At 44.2% G+C, this 18,281-nt stretch overlaps 1 protein-coding gene across 1 annotated transcript in view; it reads left to right on the top strand.

The window, feature by feature from the left end:
* Positions 1 to 18,281, top strand: part of ube2f (ubiquitin-conjugating enzyme E2F (putative)) — a 179,205-nt gene that overhangs the window by 30,927 nt on the left and 129,997 nt on the right. The window contains exon 2 of the mRNA XM_041200601.1: positions 9,891 to 10,029. Coding sequence (XP_041056535.1) covers positions 9,912 to 10,029 — 118 coding nt within the window. The 5' untranslated portion in view covers positions 9,891 to 9,911. The remainder of the gene's footprint in view (positions 1 to 9,890; positions 10,030 to 18,281) is intronic.

Below are 18,281 nucleotides of genomic sequence, written 5' to 3'. Positions count from 1 at the left end.
CACAACAACAGCAAATTGCTTATGCTGCATCTTCAACTTTATTGGTGTGTGTTGAGGTGGGGGCAGAATGCACAGAGTGCTCCAAATGTGTCAGATGGAACTGATTACCTAATTCATCAGTGTGAATTGAACATTATTGTATCCCTGGGTGAGCAGCAATTGCAAGCAAGTATAGACTGGACAGCTTCCAGCAGCCAATTCCATTTCACAGACAGTAACTTCCTTCCCAGTTAGATCCTAATATGCAGCTCAAACCTCCTGCATATTGTTTGCTCCTTTTTTCACTTCATCTCTCTGTAGGAGTTTGACCCCATGGACACGACCAGTGCTCTGGTGCCTTCCCCAAGTGGCAGGCCCTCTTCTCAGTCTGCACAGTGCGTCAGCAGGGCATTTAATGTTGCAGCTGATCCCAGTTCGCACCTCCCATGAAAAAGGTTGGCATCGCAACTGCAGCCCTGCTGAAGTCAACTCAACGAGTGCAGTTTGGAAGTAACTCTTTCGAGTACAAACACGTGTCCATCTGTTCCTATTCAGATGAAGTTACATTGTTTCATAGTTTGCCATTGTGAGATTTGAACTCTTGATCTTGGGGTTATAAACCCAGTACCATAACCACTTGGCTATTTAGCCCAAGCCCTGTTTCAGATGAAGTTACATTGTTTCATAGTTTTGCCATTGTGAGATTTGAACTCTTGATCTTGGGGTTACAAACCCAGTACCATAACCACTTGGCTATTTAGGCCAAGCATCAAAACACCCCAGAAATTGGGATAAATCAGGCACAAAGTAACTTCTTTCGAGTACAAACCCATTTTCCATCTGTTTCAGATGAAGTTACATCATTTGCCATTGTGAGATTTGAACTCTTGATCTTGGGGTTACAAACCCAGTACCATAACCACTTGGCTATTTAGGCCAAGCCCTGCAGTTTGGAAGTAGAACCTGGGACCTCCCAACCAGGACAATGAGTGGTGTCTATAACCATCAATTGCCTGTAAGTGCAATTTGCAGAGTGACTTGCAGTATATGCATGTGCCAGGTTCCCTTTAGACTGCCAGGAAAGTGAGACGCAGGACAGTGGAATGGCCGTTGTGTGATCTTCCTACCACTGCAGGAATCAGTGTACCTCTTCTCAGACGGTGGCTCCCAAGTTGAGTGTACAAAAGATAAATAAAAGAACTCGTGGTTTATCTACATGGGCTAACATGCTTGACTTGACAGTCTAAGTGCCTTAACCACTCAATAGCTGATTGAAAGACATTGTATAAGACCACTAGGGAATAAGGCTGCCACTTATGTCAATTGCTTCTAAAAATAAAGACTTACATCCCACAGTGCTTTACAGCTAACTTTTGAAGTGCTGGACTTTGAAGGGTAGTCACTGTTGTAATGTAGGAAACACAACATTCCGTAAACAGCATTCTGATAAGTAACTGATAATCTGTATCAGTAATGTTGGTTGAAGAATAAATATGGGGCAGGATTCCAGGAGAACTCCCCTTCAGAGTGGTATGGGATCTCAAATGTCCACCTGAGAGGCTAGACAGGTCCTCAGTTTAACACAGAGATAAAAACAAAAAACTGCAGATGCTGGAAATCCAAAACAAAAGCAGAATTACCTGGGAAAACTCAGCAGGTCTGGCAGCATCGGCGGAGAAGAAAAGAGTTGACGTTTCGAGCCCTCATGACCCTTCAACAGAACTGATTTTTCTTTGCAAGGAGAGGGGTGAAATATAAACTGGTTTAAGGTTGGGGGGGTGAGGGGGAGAGAGAGAGAGAGAGAGAAGTGGAGGTGGGCTGTTGTTGTAGGGACAAGCAAGCAGTGATAGGAGCAGATCATCAAAAGATGTCACAGACAAAAGAACACAGAGGTGTTGAAGTTGGTGATATTATCTAAATGAATGTGCTAATTAAGAATGGATGGTAGGGCACTCAAGGTATAGCTCTACTGGGGGTGGGGGGCATAAAAGATTTAAGAATAATGGAAATAGGTGGGAAAAGAAAAATCTATATAAATTATTGGAAAAAAACAAAAGGAAGGGGGAAGAAACAGAAGGGGGGTGGGGATGGAGGAGGGAGTTCAAGACCTAAAGTTGTTGAATTCAATATTCAGTCTGGAAGGCCGTAAAGTGCCTAGTCAGAAGATGAGGTGCTGTTCCTCCAGTTTGCGTTGGGCTTCACTGGAACAATGCAGCAGGCCAAGGACAGACATGTGGGCAAGGAGTGTTAAAATGGCAAGCGACAGGGAGGTTTGGGTCATTCTTGTGGACAGAACGCAGGTGTTCTGCAAAGCAGTCGCCCAGTTTACGTTTGGTCTCTCCAGTGTAGAGGAGACTGCATTGGGAGCAACGAATACAGTAGACTAAGTTGGGGGAAATGCAAGTGAAATGCTGCTTCACTTGAAAGGAGTGTTTGGGCCCTTGGACGGTGAGGAGAGAGGAAGTGAAGGGGCAGGTGTTACATCTTCTGCGTGAGCATGGGGAGGTGCCATAGGTGGGGGTTGAAGAGTAGGGGGTGATGGTGGAGTGGACCAGGGTGTCCCGGAGTGCGGAATGCTGACAGGGGGTGAAAAGAAGATGTGTTTGGTGGTGGCATCATGCTGGAGTTGGCGGAAATGGTGGAGGATGATCCTTTGAATGCGGAGGCTGGTGGAGTGATAAGTGAGGACAAGGGGGACCCTATCATGGTTCTGGGAGGGAGAAGAAGGTGTGAGGGCGGATGCGTGGGAGATGGGCCGGACATGGTTGAGGGCCCTGTCAACGACCGTGGGTGGAAAACCTCGGTTAAGGAAGAAGGAGGACATGTCAGAGGAACTGTTTTTGAAGGTAGCATCATCAGAAGAGATTAAACACAGAGATAAAAACGAAAAACTGCGGATGCTGGAAATCCAAACCAAAAACAGAATTACCTGGAAAAACTCAGCAGGTCTGGCAGCATCGGTGGAGAAGAAAAGAGTTGACGTTTCGAGTCCTCATAACCCTTCAACAGAACTGATTTTTCTTTACAAGGAGAGGGGTGAAATATAAGCTGGTTTAAGGTGGGGGGGGTGGGGGGGGAAGAGGGGCAGGGGGTGGGGTAAGAGGTGCAGGGGGGTGGGGTGTTTTTGTAGGGACAAGCAAGTTCTGTTGAAGGGTTATGAGGACTCGAAACGTCAACTCTTTTTTCTTCTCCGCTGATGCTGCCAGACCTGCTGAGTTTTTCCAGGTAATTCTGTTTTTGCCTCAGTTTAACATCTCATCAGACAGAGTGCAACACTCCCTCAGTTTTGCATTGGCATGTCAGCCTAAGGTGCTGAAGTCTCTAGAATGAGACTTAAACCAGTGAATTTTTAACTCTGAGGCAAGAGTTATACCATGGCTGACATCTGACTGACCACAATGGCAAAGGGGAGAGACACAGCTGGGTACAGTGCAACTAGATTCCGGTCAGATACCCACCAAGTGCCCAAGTTCAGCAGGAAACCAAAGCTGCAAGTCTTTTATCATGGATTGTTCAGTGGCCCAGAGGAATCACTGGTGAGCACAATATATTTGTAAACGAACTGCAAGACCAGTTAGGCTAATGTCAGGTCTAGGAATACTCTTAGGTTCAAGCATTCAAGCTAAGATCAGCAAGCATTCAGCAACACATGAGTTAGTCAAGGACATCCGCTCAGTTTTATGAGGAAGGTATATTTGACAAATTGAGTAGTGTTTTGAAGAGCTGACCAGTTGGATAGATAAAAGAAGCGCAGTAAATGTAGTGTATATAGATTTTCAGATCTTCAGATAGAGCCTCACAGGAGACAAGTTAGAAAAATTCAGACGTGCAAGAGGGAATCATTGTCTTCATGTGTGTCTCCACTTGAGCGTGATGTCTACTCAAGGTTGTGAGTTTCTGCAGTGGGTCTTCGTGCAACTGAACAGGCCGATTTCCCCAGCCACATATCTTTGGGCACATGGGGCAGCACATCGCACGAGGCACTGGGATGCGGAATGCAAGGATTTCCTTTTCTTTTCTTTCCTTCCCTGTCACTGCTCTGCCTCATTGTGTCTCAAAGCGCGTCGTTACAGCTTGATGGACAAGTTGCCACCATTTTGAATGGTAGGTCGCAAGCCCCTCCCAGTCATTTATGTCAAAGCTTCCACATTTCAGAGAGCTTCAGAGTATCTTTGAAGCGTTTTCTTTGTCCTCGCCTGGAATGCTGGTCAACTGAGAAAAGCGGACCTGGCGCTGGGGGGTGGGGGGGTTGGGGGGAACAGTTTTCACCCATCCAGAGACACTATGTCAAGTCTGTTGAAGCTGATTTAGCAGGAGTTTTGCCACAATGTTTGTCAGACTGGCTTCAAGAAGGACACTAGCATTTGTTCAATCCTCCCGTTGAATCCGGAGAATGCAGCATTGCTGATGGAATTTCTTTAGCGCTCTTATGTGTCTCTGATACAGAGTCCAGGTCTCGCTGCAATTCAGGTTTGTGATGACGACAACTGCTCTGTACACTTGGACTTTTACCGACTTGCAGAGGCCTTTGTTGTCAAACGTTTGCTGCCATAGTTTGTAGGAGGCTGAGCTGGCGCAGCTGATCCAGTGCTCGATCCCCCTGATCAATGGTAGCCTTTTCAGAGAGGTGGCTGCCAAGAAAAGGCAAATGTTCAACAAATTCCAGAGTGTCTCCTTCAACATATATGGGAGGGGGAACATTTGGTGCACAAGGTGTGGTTGATATGAGTTTTGTAAGGGGAAATGTAACCTCATTGAGGAAGCAATGCCCCTTTTATAGAGCGAGCTGTAAAGATTCCCATAGAATGCAGTCTCTGTGCAATCGTGATTTGATGAAGGTCTCACTGTAGACATCCTTGAAAAAGTTAAACCCTGTTGAATGAGGTGTAACTTGATTTTGTTTAATGGCGCACACAGCTTCAGAATTACTGTTAAACACCCTCATTGGCACCCTGAAAGCAAATTTTATAATTGTGGATAGCCAAATTTCATGATTAAAATCAATATTTTCTTTTGAAAAACTTCCATTGTTGAAGCTTTTTTATCTTCTTTCTTAGTCCAATCATCATCTAAGAAAAATGTTAGAAATGGGTTAAATGCTTCTAGTTTCCTGTGTGTGATGGGAAATTTCGGCTGTGAAAAGAGCCTTGAGACACTGGGACTATTTCCAGAGAAAGCTAAAAGAAGATTTAATAGAGGTTTGTAAACTTATGAATGATTCTGATAGTAAATGGGGAAAGGCTGTTTCCTGTGTTTGAGAAGTTAATGGTTGTCGTCAGTTTAAAATGGTCGCTAAGATGATGAGGCTCTGAAGAAGAGTCATACAGACTCGAAACGTTAACTCTTTCTCCACAGATGCTGTTAGACCTGCTGAATTTTCCCAGCATTCTGCTTTTGTTTCAGATTTCCAGCTACTGCAGTATTTTGCTTTTATAGAAGGATTACCAAAACCTGCACATCAAAGTGTGAGGTTAAGATATATAAAAGACTTTTGAGGCACTGGATGTTAATAGGTAGGGGGCAGACATATGTGATGCTGCATTCTGTAAATAAACCAGCTGTCAAGAAAAGGAATAAAAAACAGAAAATGCTGGAAAAACTCAGGTCTGTCAGCATCTGTGGAGAGAGAAACAGAGTTAACGTTTCGAGTCCATATGACTCTCCTTCAAGAGGAGTTTTTCCAGCATTTTATGTTTTTATTTCAGATTTCCAGCATCTGCAGTATTTTCCTTTTTATTAGGAGAAGGTTTTATTTTATCTAGTTTCATACTTCACCATCTGACTTGGGATCCATTTAACAGAGCACGTTGGCTGATTAAAGTCTGGATGGTTGCATGCTCCAGGTGTACTCAGGACAAACAGCTTCAAGCTTAGTGAGCGTCTGGGTTTCCAACCTTACTTAACCAGGCCCTAAGGCATCAATGATGGAGGAGATGTAAAAAGGTAAAGCCTAATAACCTGCAAGCTACGGACCAGAAGCTTGCGTGGTCCTTCCTAGTTGTTGCCCGGGTTACTACTTAGGCAGACAAAGAAGGTTGAGTATATTTCTGCTTGAATTTTAATACTGAGCTAGCCAAAAAAAATATCCACCTCCATCAGAAATCAACCTCTGTCTGCATGCCGAGGGAGTCAGAATTAGTTAGACAGAGAAGAACCCACCCCTTCTCATCAGTACCGTTTGGCTTTAGAGAAACCAGGAATAGCACTGTGTGTGGTGTGAATATCAAAAATCTCTCCACCATTCCACTGCAATACTGCAATTATCAAGCAGAGAGATCGTGTGAAATTGATACAGATCCAAGCTGAAGAGGTCAGGAGAGCCCAACTGATATATAATTCTACTTGATTAAAAATTGAAACAGCTCCCAACCAGGAGTTTGATGTGCTTCTAAAATCAGCCCCTATTGTGCAGAATGTACATTTTACCAAGTGTGTATTTTCCCCATTATTTTAAAGTGAATAGACTTCTAATCCAGGTCAGCTGTGTTGAATATCTTGACGCACACTCTTCCTTCGGGAAGGAGGGTCCCAGAGAGAAGTTGTTGTGAATGCACAGTTCAAGCAAACAATCATGTTGCTATGTTATGAGTGCTGCATTAGAAAGGAAGCTGGTTTTACTGTAGAAAGCAATGTCTGTCTTCCAGCCCACAGTGCTGTGCTTATAGTCACTGTTCTGGTGCCGTAGCCTAGCAGGTCCCACAAGATCGGTCACCCAAATGATTTCATGTCTGCTTGTTTGCCTTTATTGAGAGCTGGAAGTTGTGGGAATGACACAATTGGCATGAAATAGGTCAGCTAAGCCTCTTGAGGTAGCTGGGACATGGGGAGCCCATGAGCTGTATGCAATGTGATACTTCACTGCTTTGGGACCCTTAAACGCCAAGGAATAAAATGTGTGTTTCTTTACGCAGGAGGTTGAGAGATGTGGAATTCTTATCGAAGGGAATACCCAAGTAGAGAGCTTTGTATCTTTTTAAGAGAAAATTGGATGAATGTTTGAGGCAGAGGACAATGGGCATCTGGGCATTAGGATTCATTTTGGAGTAGTCTATCAAGAGCTGACACAGATACAATGGGCCGAATGGCCTTCCTCTATGCTGTAACCTTACATAGTTGTAAGGATCTTGCAGGCCAGGTTCCTTTTTTATTGTTGTTTCAATTGTCATTTACCAGTCACAATTTCTTCCACCATATTCCAGTTTTCTCTGTTACTTTCACCAGTTCCTAGATAATGCTCAGATCAGCAAAGCACTTTGTTGCCATTTTGGTTTTCATGTTTTTAGCTTCCAGGAAATATGTAATAACAGACCCTTGAGAGTGAGTTATTGGTTGGAACTGAGTCCGGGGGACCGAGTGGTTTATACATAAAATGACAGATCGCAGAGAGTGAGTTACTGGCTGGAATCTAATTGAGTCATTCTTGACATATAGAATGACAGACATGGGGTTGAGGTACTGGCTGGAATTTAATTTTACTTCAGATTTAGTTTCTGGCCTGTAGAATCAGAGAGAAGAATAAAGTTATCTGTTTACAGATAGGACATGAGATTTGATCATACGAGACCTGGCTAATGACTTTGAAACTATTGTGGGTGTACTGAACAAATTCTTTGTATGGAAGATATCAGCCAATCGTCTGTGGAGTGTAGGAGTTCCTTTAGAATACAGGCTGAGGTGGAAGAGATGCTACACTGAGGTGCAAGAGTACCAACATGGGCAGAGACATGAAAATGCAGTGGGATTAGTTTGTACAAATATTTGACATGTTAAATGAAGAACATACAAAATAGGAGTAGAAGTAAGGCATTCAGCCCCTCGAGCCTACTCCATTCTCCAACCCTCATTTCCCATATTACTATTCCTCTCTTACCTTTTCTCTACTCTTTGTTATACCACAGCTTTCTGCATTTGATCCCTTGCCTCCACTATTTAGTTTAAAATCCTCTCTACTTCCCTAGTTGTGCGGTTCACAAGAACACTGGACCCAGCATGATTCAAGTATAGACCGTCCCAATGGTACAGCCCCCACTTACCCCAGTACTGGTGCCAGTGCTCCACAAACTGGAACCCACTTCTCCCACACCAGCCTTTGAGCCACGTGTTCATCTCTCTAATTTTATGTGCCCAATGCCAATTTGCACACGGCTCAGTTAATAATCCAGAGATTATAACCTTCTGAGTGAATTGTGAATGTTGGTGAATAGGTGTCATGAGGATTGGGCTTCCAAAACCTGTCGATTGTAGGAGTAAGGGAAAACTGAGGGAGATCAGGGGCAGTTTGAAGCTCTATGAACCCATGAGTTGGAGAAGAGATAGGGTGAAGACTTTTTGAATCCAGTACAAGAGGGTGCGGACAGAAGGAGTTTAGCACAGTTGGAGCTTAGGAGAGTTGACACGAAAATTTAGAGAATTAATTGTGGTTGTCAATAATGTCCAGAGAAACAAGATAAGTTGGAATGGGGAGAGAAGTTGGAGGTTAGGATGATGAAGGGTTTGCATGTCTAATTTTTGTTCTTGTATGTTCTGCTCAGGTATGCACAAGAAGAATTAATGTCCCAGATACAGGACTGTGAAACCAAGACTAAATTGCAACCTAGATATATGGGTGTGAAAGAGAGATTAGATAAATGTTCCTGAATATTCAAGCAGGGCTCGGGGATTTGACCTTTAGCAAGAGCTGGGATTTGTTGTGGGAATTAAATATTTGGCACGAAGCAGGTTAACCAAGCCTCTTGAAGGTAACTTTGGTGTTTGGAGTAGATAAGAGATTTACATTTGAAGTCAGTCCCAGAGGACATATATGCAATGTATGACTTGTCTGGTGTGGGACCCCTAAATACTGAGGAACTCAATGTCCATTTTAAGTAACCTCTCCATGACTTGGAAGAGCTTGACTAATGCTGAGAGCAATGAATCCTCACTGTTGACCATTTGTAGCACCATGTACTGTACGGTGGCTGGATCCATGATGAGGATAGCTCTCAATATGTGAATGTCATGATTTTATTCATTTGTTGGATGTGAGCATTGCTGGCTAGGCCAGCATTTGTTGCCCATTCCTAATTGCAGTTGAGAAGGTGTAGGTGAGTCGCCTTCTTGAACCATTGTAGCCCATGTGCTGTCTATACAGCTGGGTGCTGTTAGGAAGGGAGTTCCAGGAATTTGACCTAGCGACAGTGGAAAAAATGGCGATTGTATTTCCAAGTCAGGATGGTGTGTGATGTGGAGAGGAACTTGCAGATGGTGCTGTTCCAATGCATCTGCTGCCTTGGCTCTTCTAGGCAATAGAGGTGAGGGGTTTGGAAAGTGATGAACTGTGTTCAGAATCTAGGCATTTGATCTAGTGAATTGATCCTGTAAAAGGTCCAAGTGTCTAGAGCAGTATAGTTTGAAAACATTTCATTGGAACATAAGATAAGATAGAACAGACAGCGATTTGATGGCCTCTTCTGTATTGGAGCAGCCTGCTATTCGTTGGCCGCTTCTATATTATAACAGACTGTGATTTGATGGGTTATTTCTACTGTAGCAGACTGTGACCAGTTTCTGTAATGTAACGGATTGTGATTCAATTGAAACAGAATTACCTGGAAAAACTCAGCAGGTCTGGCAGATTCAGCGGAGAAGAAAAGACTTGACGTTTCGAGTCCTCATGACCCTTCAACAGAACTGTTGAATCAATTCAAATTCCTGGAACTCCCTTCCTAACAGCACCCGGATGTATAGACAGCACATGGGCTGCAATGGTTCAAGAAGGCGACTCACCTACACCTTCTCAACTGCAACTAGGAATGGGCAACAAATGCTGGCCTAGCCAGCAATGCTCACATCCAACAAATGTGATTCAATTGGCTGTTTCTGTACTCTTGTAAAAAGGGAAGATTATTGAAATTTTTTTAACTCATTTTCAGGTTCAAGAAAGTGCATCAGCCATGTTGACTTTAGCAAAAAAACTGAAGCGTGAAGAGGGTATGAAAGGGAGAGGCAACACAAATCCAGGGACAGACTCATCCCGTCGTGTGTCCATTAGAGATAAGCTGCTCATCAAAGGTGCGTGATTCCTCTCTGCTGCTCTTAGTTTATGGTTTCTCCAATACCCCCTGGCCAAACCAAGACCAACCCACACATTTAAAGGGTGTGGGACAGTGTTTAACAAGGTTGTAATTAATTCAAAGGGTTTGTGTGATTTTTTTTTTAAAATGCTGATGTGAATATCTTTGTGCTATTTCAAGTATTTTTCTATGGTGGGAGAGGCCCACACATTCCCACGAATCTTATAATAGAAGAGTTAATGTACCAGAGGGAAGGGCTTCAGTGGGAGAGATAATGTACCAGAGGGATGTAGAATGGTTCTGTGATGATGGCGGGGCAAGATGGCACACAGATTTGTTGAATACCCCACATCATCACTGAATTTTCTGCAGTGAGCAGCTGAGTGACAGAAGGTTTCTGACTTGACTCCTATTTTGTGTTGAATACACTGACATCAGCTAGGAAGGGGACAGAGCCTCAGAGCTGTAGGTTACGAAGGTGAAAATCCAACTGGATCCCTGGCCTTGGTCTCTACTGCGTGTGTGTGTGAGAGAGAGTGTGTGCCTTTGTGTGGACACTAAATGTCTAGGGCCAGATACCTGCTCCCGGAATCCCCTCTCGGAAAGGGGATCCTGGGAAAGGGGAAAAGTTCAATCTGCAGTAGAGCTACTGTTTGTGAATTCCAGAGATGGTCTACAGTGAGTTTCATAAACCTCCTTGTTCGTATGTTAAACTTACTTTTGATTATCTGGTAATGGTAACCCAGAAATTTCATCACATGGATAGTTATTCAGAATCACCCGCTGAACCCCAACGCCTTTCTGAACATTATGTAAGAAATGGGAGCAGGAGTAGACCACATGGCCTGTCAAGCCTGATTCAATATGATCATGATTGACCCTGGGCTTCCAGTCCATTTTCTCACCCGCTCTCCATATCCGTTGATTCCCTGAGAGACACATTCCCCATAATTATCTGTTGGAAAGCGCTCGGCCTTTGTTGCAATCCCTCTTAAAGAGCAATAAATCTGCATGTTCTCATATTAAATTTGAAAGGACAAATGTAATGATAGATGATGAACTGCTGAGTTGCTCAGAGGATTGATTAATAAGGTTGCATCGCAGATTGTCATCCTTGGTTCTGGTCCTGCACACTGAAGGCTAGTTAATGTTCTTAATGTTTAGATTGTGCTTGCATTGTTTATGTTTTCCAGCTCTTTAAGCCATTTGAAAATAGCCCTTTCCATTGCTGTGGCTGCTGTAAATTAGTGTGTTGGATCTGTGTTTGTAGGTACTTTAGGAAAGAGGTTGATAGATCAGCAGATGATTGGGCCTGTAGTGGGCTTCATTCACAGTGCTGTTAAACCTCAGCTTTGGCTCAATGATGACACTCTCATCTCCTGATCAGAAGCTTGTGGGTTCAAGCCACATTCCACTTGAGCGAATTATCCAGGCGGACACTTCAGTGCAGCACTGAGGGTATTGCACTGTCAGAGGTGCTGTCTTTTGGATGAGTCTTGGACCTAAGTAAGAACGGCTACAGTTATGATGGTACCAGAAAGGAGATACTACAGCTATCGGGAAAGATGGAACAGGTTGGGCCTTTTCTCTTTAGAAAGCACAAGACTTGGAGGTGACCTGTTAGAGGTCTTTAAAATTATGAATAGGTTGGACAGGTTAGACGTGGAGAGAATATGTCTGCTTGTGGGAGAATTCAACACAAGGGGCCATACATAGGAGGTAGTTATTAATAAATCCAACAGGGAAATGAGAAATTTCTTTACTCAGAGTGGTTGAAATAGAGAAGTCAATCTCACTCTCGTAGGAAGTGGTTAAGGCAAATAGCTTAGATCCTTTCAAAAGGGAACCAAACAAGTAGATGAGTTAAAAAGGAATAGAAAATTATGCTGAAAGACTGAGTTGCTGTAGAGCGAGAGAATGGGAGGAGTATAAACACTGGCACAGACTATTTGGGCTGAATGGCATGTTCCTGTGCTGTACATTATATGTAACTTGAAGAATAACAGGGAGTCCCCAGTGGCCTGGATGACAGTAATTCCTATGGGGAGACTATGATGATGGTGATGTCATTGGACTAGCAATCCAGGGCCCAGGCTAATGCTCTGGAGACATGGGTTCAAATCCCATCACAGCAGCTGGTGGAATTTAAAACCAATTAATAAATCTGGAATTTAAAGCTAGGCTCAGTAATGGTGATTATGAAACTATCATCAATTGGTGAACCAGATAGGGTTTTTACAACAATGTTCTTTAGGGAAGGAAATCTGCCATTCTTGCCTGGTCTGGCCTACGTGTGATTCCAGACCCGCAGCAATGTGGTTGACTCTTAACCGCCCTCTGAAATGGCCGAGCGAGCAACTCCGTTCAAGGGCAATTGGAAATGGACAACAAACACCCACGGGCCATGAAAGAATTTTTTTTTTAAAAATCATTAAAGCAGATCAGGTCTTCTATCTCAATGCTGTTTGTGGGATATTGCTGTTCACACATTGGCTACTGTGTTTCCAACATAATAACAATGACTGCACATGAAAAGTATATCTTTGGCTGTGAAGCCATTTGGTTATATACTGGAGATGTGAAAGGCATATGTTGCATTCAGTGTTCATATCTAGCTGTCTGGAGGTGACCAGCCTGTGTTCACTCTCTCTGACCTCACCACACCATATGAACACAGGGTAGAAATAATACTTTATGGTACAGGACAGAGCTGCTCCTTTAAATTGGTAATTATATTGCCCTGCATAACACTGACTCAAAATCTGCCAACTTTCCTCCTCCTCCTCGTCTCTATTCAGTGACTCCTGCTGCATCAAGAGTGGCTGTTGAGTGAGTGCCCATCTTTACAACACGCTCGTTTCAGATTTGGTGGTCAAAGCCTGTGCAACCATCCCCCAGCCAGAGATCGTCTCTCTAAGGTGGACGCTAGGAGTTTAGAATCAGAAGGCAAAAAGCAGTGGGAACCTTGAGGCCTGAGAAAGCATTTCTCTGTTCAGCACTCCTGGGAAAATATCCATCTGTGAGCCAGAAACTAAGCTGCTGCATGTTCGTCTGTCACTGCTGAGTTTCATATAGCTTACGGATAAATTATGGGAAAAGGCTCCAAAGCCTGGCTCTGTGTCGGAAATGCAGAATGGAAGGGAATAGGAATTAGTAACTCCAGACTCTCTGTGGAGCCATCCTGAATTAGATTCTGTTTTGAGCCATGTGCCCTCAGTGCTTCAGAGCTCAGCTGGGATTTCTGTCCATGTGAAGAAGGATACAATTAAAATTAAAAATTGGCAGGGATTTCACTGCTACTAATGGCTTGAGGTGGTTTTCATCTTGTTTATGACGTGCATGTTGAATTCTCTGGAAGCCCATGGTGTGAAGTATGAGGAACAGGTTAGATTTTACACTAGAGTGTGTGGGGCGAGTTGTGACTTTATGTAAGGTTGCAGATTGTAAGACGCAGGTAAATCAACTTTGACTTAATGTTCTTAGCAAGCTTTCAAGCTAGGGGTCTTATTTGGCCCTCGTGAAGAATACCTGGCCACATCTTGGCTTTTAGCCAGAACGTGTGCAGTTGTACAAAGATTAGTATAAGTGCCTTTGATGGCTTCAGTTGGTGTTTTGCTGTTGATGGATGTGAACTTTAGCTTGCACGCAGCTGTGCAGTGCCAGATCAAGAAGGGCGAAATCTTCTCCATGCTTTTTCAGTCAAGGGGAGTTACAGTGAGGTGAGCTTGTGACTAATGACTTGGAACTCCTAGCATGTAACAGATAGATAGGCTTCTTTCAGCCCATGTGCAATCTAGGATCTCGATGAGATTGGATTTATGGCGAGAAAGGAATGCTTACAAGGAGGGTTCCAGCCTAAAGCAACAGGTTACTCAGTGCAGTGAAGAAGAAAAAATAGTGGCAATAGTAGGAAACTTTATAGCCAGGGGAGGTAGTGGCACAATGGTATTGTCACTGGACCCGTAATCCGGAAATCCAGGGGTAATACTCTGGGACCCGGGTTTGAATCCTGCCACGGAATTTGAATCCAATAAAAATCTGGAATTAAAAAAGTGATGACCATGAAATCATTGCCGATTGTCATAAAAATCCATCTGGTACACTAATGTCCTTTAGGGAAGGAAATCTGCCATACTTACCTGGTCTGGCCTACATGTGACCCTAGACCTACAACAATGTGGTTGACTCTTAAATGCTGGCTGAGCCAGTGACGCCCACATCCCACGAACGAATAGAAAAGAAAGTCAGGAGCATAGACAGATCCAATATGGCATGCTGCTTCCCTGCATTTCCCTACAGAACAGACGGGCAACTTCTGCAAAATGAGAGAGTATCAAAGAGATTTAGAATCATAGCACAGCTCAATAGGAAGCCATTCAATCTGTCAAGTCTGTGCTGCCTTTTTTGACGAGCAATCCAGTTAATCACATTTCCCAGCTCTTTCCCCACATTGCTGCATTATTTTTCTCCTGTAAGGTTTTTTTTATTTGTACTTAAGATGTGAGTGTCACTGGCAAACCAGCATGGCCCATAAGAAGGTGATGGTGAGCCGCCTTCTTGAACCTCAGCAGTCCATGTGGTGAAGGTGCACCCACACCCACAGTCGGACAGGGAGTTTCAGGTTTTGACCCAGCAACAGTGAAGAAATGGCGATACATTTTAAAGTGTGTGACTTTGACAGTAACTTTTCGTTGGTGGTGTTCCCATGCGCCTGCCCTTCTAGGCAGTAGGGGTCGCAGTTTGGAAAGTGCTGTCGTAAGAAGCCTCAGCAAATTGCTGCAGTGCACCTTGTAGCTGGTACACACATTGGGAGTGGATGGAATGCCACTCAAGAGGACTGCTTTGTCCTGGATGGTGTCAAGCTTCCCAAATGTTGTTGAGCTGCACTCATCCAGGCAAGTGGAGAGGCGCTCCTGACTTGTGCCTTGTAGATAGTGGACAGAATTTGGGGAGACAGGAGGCGAGTTAGTCACTGCAGAATTCCCAGCTTTTGACCTGTATTTATGTGGCCGATCCAGTTCAGTTTCTGGTCAATGGTAACCCCCAGGATATTGATGGTGGGGGATTCAGCGATGGTAATGCCATTGAATGTCGTGGGGCGATGGTTAGATTCTCTCTTGCTGGGGACGATCATTGCCTGGTACTTGGGTGGCACAAATGTTACTTGCTCCTTATCAGCACAAACCTGAATGTTGTCCAGGTCTTGCTGCATGTAGGCACAGACTGTTTCATTATCTGAGGAGTTATGAATATGCATTGTGCAATCATCAGTGAACACACCCACTTCTGATCTTATGTTGGAGAGAAGGTCGTTGATGAAGCAGCTGAAGGTGGTTGAGCCAAGGACACTACCCTGAGGAATTCCTGCAGTGATGTCTTGGGGCTGAGATGATTGACCTCCAGCAACTACAACAATCTTCCTTTGTGCTGGTATGACTCAACCAACGGAGAGTTTTCTCCTGATTCCCATTGGCTTCAATTTTGCTAGGGCTCCTTGAAGCCACACTCGGTCAAATGCTGCCTTCATGTCAAGGGCAGTCGTGCTCTCCTCACCTGAAATTCAGCTCTTTTGATCATGTTTGAAGCGCGCTGTTGTGAGGTCTGGAACCAAGTGATTGTGGTGGAACCCAAACCGAGAATCAGTGAGCAGGCTATTGCTGAGTTATGTGCCACTTGATAATGTGTCAACAGCCTTTTTCGTCACTTTGCTGCTGATCGAGGGGAGGCTGACTGGTTGGATTCTATTTGTCCTGTTTTTTTGTAGACAGGACATACCTGGGCAGTTTTTAACTTTGGCGGGTAGATGCCAGTGGTGTAGCTGTACTCGAATAGCTTGGCTATAGGTGTGGCTGGTTCTGGAGCTCAAGTCGTGGGCACTAGTTTTCAGGATGTTGTCAGGGCCCATAGCCTTTACTGTATACAGTGCATTATGGCTTCTTGATATATTGTGGAGTGAATCAAATTGGCTGAAGACTTGCCTGCACACTCTGCTAGCCAGCCTATGTCTTGTTGCAGCCAATTAGAATCACCCTCGCTGTTTGTTGCTGCTACTCTAAGTTGGTATCATCGGCAAATTTTGAAATTTTACTTTTATATTGCAATATCCAAATAATTTACATAAAGCAGAAACAGCAGTGGTCCTAACACTAATCCTTCTGGAACATCACTGTCTACCATCCTCCAGTCTGAAAAATAACCATTTATCACGGCTACTTTTTTCTGCCCTTAAGTTAATTTTTTAAATCCAATTTGACCCTGACCCTCCTATCCATAAGCTTCAATTTTGTTAACCAACCTTTAATATGCTAATTTATCAATGCTTTCTTAAAATCCATATAGATAACATTCACTGCATTCCCTTCATCAACCTCTTCTGTTAATGTATAATATAATATGTAATACAGTATATAATCTGGGTTAACGCTTCAATGCAGAACTGAGGGAGTCTTTCAGAGACGTTAAACCAAGACCCCCCTCCCCCAACCCCATCTCAGGTGGATGTAAAAAAAATTCCATGGGACTATTGAAAGAAGAGGAGCAAGGGAGTTCTCCCTGGTGCCCTGGCCAATATTTATCCATCAATCAATATCAAAACAGATTGTCTCATCATTTTCATGTTGCTCTTTGTGGGAGCTTGCTGTGCACAAATTTGTACGCCCCATTTGCCTACATTACGCTATTGACTGCATTTCACAAGGACTTAATTGGCTGTAAGGGCTTTTGATAGAGATGAGGACTGATATAAAATCCTCTGAGACAGAAGTGAGGAGAAATTCCTTCACAGAGGGTTTTTAGATGCACGCAACATTTTGTCACAGGAGGTGTTGAGGTAGAGGCAGTTGCACCTTTCAGTGGAAAACTGGATAAATATTCAAAGCACAGGAAAAGAGAGAGTCATGAGGATTGTGCGGAGGAGTGAAATCAGTTTTAAACTGCTCTGGCCATGAGCCAGCACAGATATAATGGTCTGAATGGTTTTCTTTAGTGATATATACTCTGATGGTTCTTGTAGTGCATGTTTTATTCATTTAATTAGCGATTTAATGTAACGACCTTGCCAGCAGAGTGTCACTTTCCAAGGATTCTGCACAGCAGAGCTGGGAAGAAGTTTACTTCAGTAATTTTTCACCTGAATTTGATATTTGATTCCTGCTGTTTGAATGGCTTTGTGACACTTCCTAGCCTCAGCTTCCAGGCCCTGGTTGCCTGGTCTCCCTCAGAGTCTGTTTATGGACTCCTGCATGTTCTTCACTTTCTTGGCCAGTGAATTTTTGATGAAAGTGCTGATTGGAGATCAGATCCTCCCAGCCATCTGAAACCAGGATTTCTTTTGTCCGCGTGCCCCAGCTTCCCTGGCAGTGCATGGCAGATAATGATGGGTAGTAGGTTAGTCAACAACGATCTCCTATCTGCCACCCTATCGAAGTCCTCATCTGTGTCCCTCACTGCAGAACTAGTCTGCCATGTTGCTCGTCACGCACTATCCTTTATCTCTTGGCCTGGCTGCAACCCACCCATGCCTGGTGACTCACCATGTGCTGACCACAGCTCTATACTAATCTCTCCAAGGTCCTCACGGTGTCCTTTTCAGAGCTATTGGCTGAACGAAAGGGATGGTGCTTCCTCGTCACTTTTGTGGGTTAGCTGTTCCTCTTCGTCCTGCCTTTGCTAAGATTGTCCAAGTAGCAAATCTTCCCTATCTGAAAAGATACAAGCAGAAAGAGAGGGTTGGAGTGAAGGGATGGGGAGAAAACAGGAGTTCATTGGTCAGACCATCTTCAGCTTCCACTTGACGCCACATCTCGGGATGTGGGTGAGGAGTGAGTTGTAAAGGGGCGTAAGACTGTCTCTCCCTGTCATCCTGGACTGCTCTGTCAGATGCCACAGGATGCATTGCCTCTGGCCCCATGATTCAGAACATAATCTCCGCTGGAGTGCCCTCCAGCCCCCTCTCTTTTCTGTCAACTGCATTGGGAAATCTCCTGCAAGAGAGAGGGCAGAGTGCTGGTGATTGTGTGACACTGTGCTTGTGTGATGTGCCTGCCATAGCTGAATAGCTGGAATGTGCGGAGGCAAGGAGAGGCGGGTGTGATTCTGCCAACATTGTTAGGTGCATGTGGCATGTGTCGCAAGGGAGCAGCTGCCTGCTGGTGGTGGTGAGTGGAGAGAAAAGGCTTTGAGAGAGAGGCTGCCTGCCGGGGTTGGTTGGGGGAGAATGGCTGCAGAACACCTTCTCCATCTGCAGAAGCA

Source organism: Carcharodon carcharias, chromosome 12 (genome assembly GCF_017639515.1).
Source record: "Carcharodon carcharias isolate sCarCar2 chromosome 12, sCarCar2.pri, whole genome shotgun sequence".
Classification (NCBI taxonomy): Eukaryota; Metazoa; Chordata; class Chondrichthyes; order Lamniformes; family Lamnidae; genus Carcharodon; species Carcharodon carcharias.
This window is presented reverse-complemented; position numbering and strand designations above follow the sequence as displayed.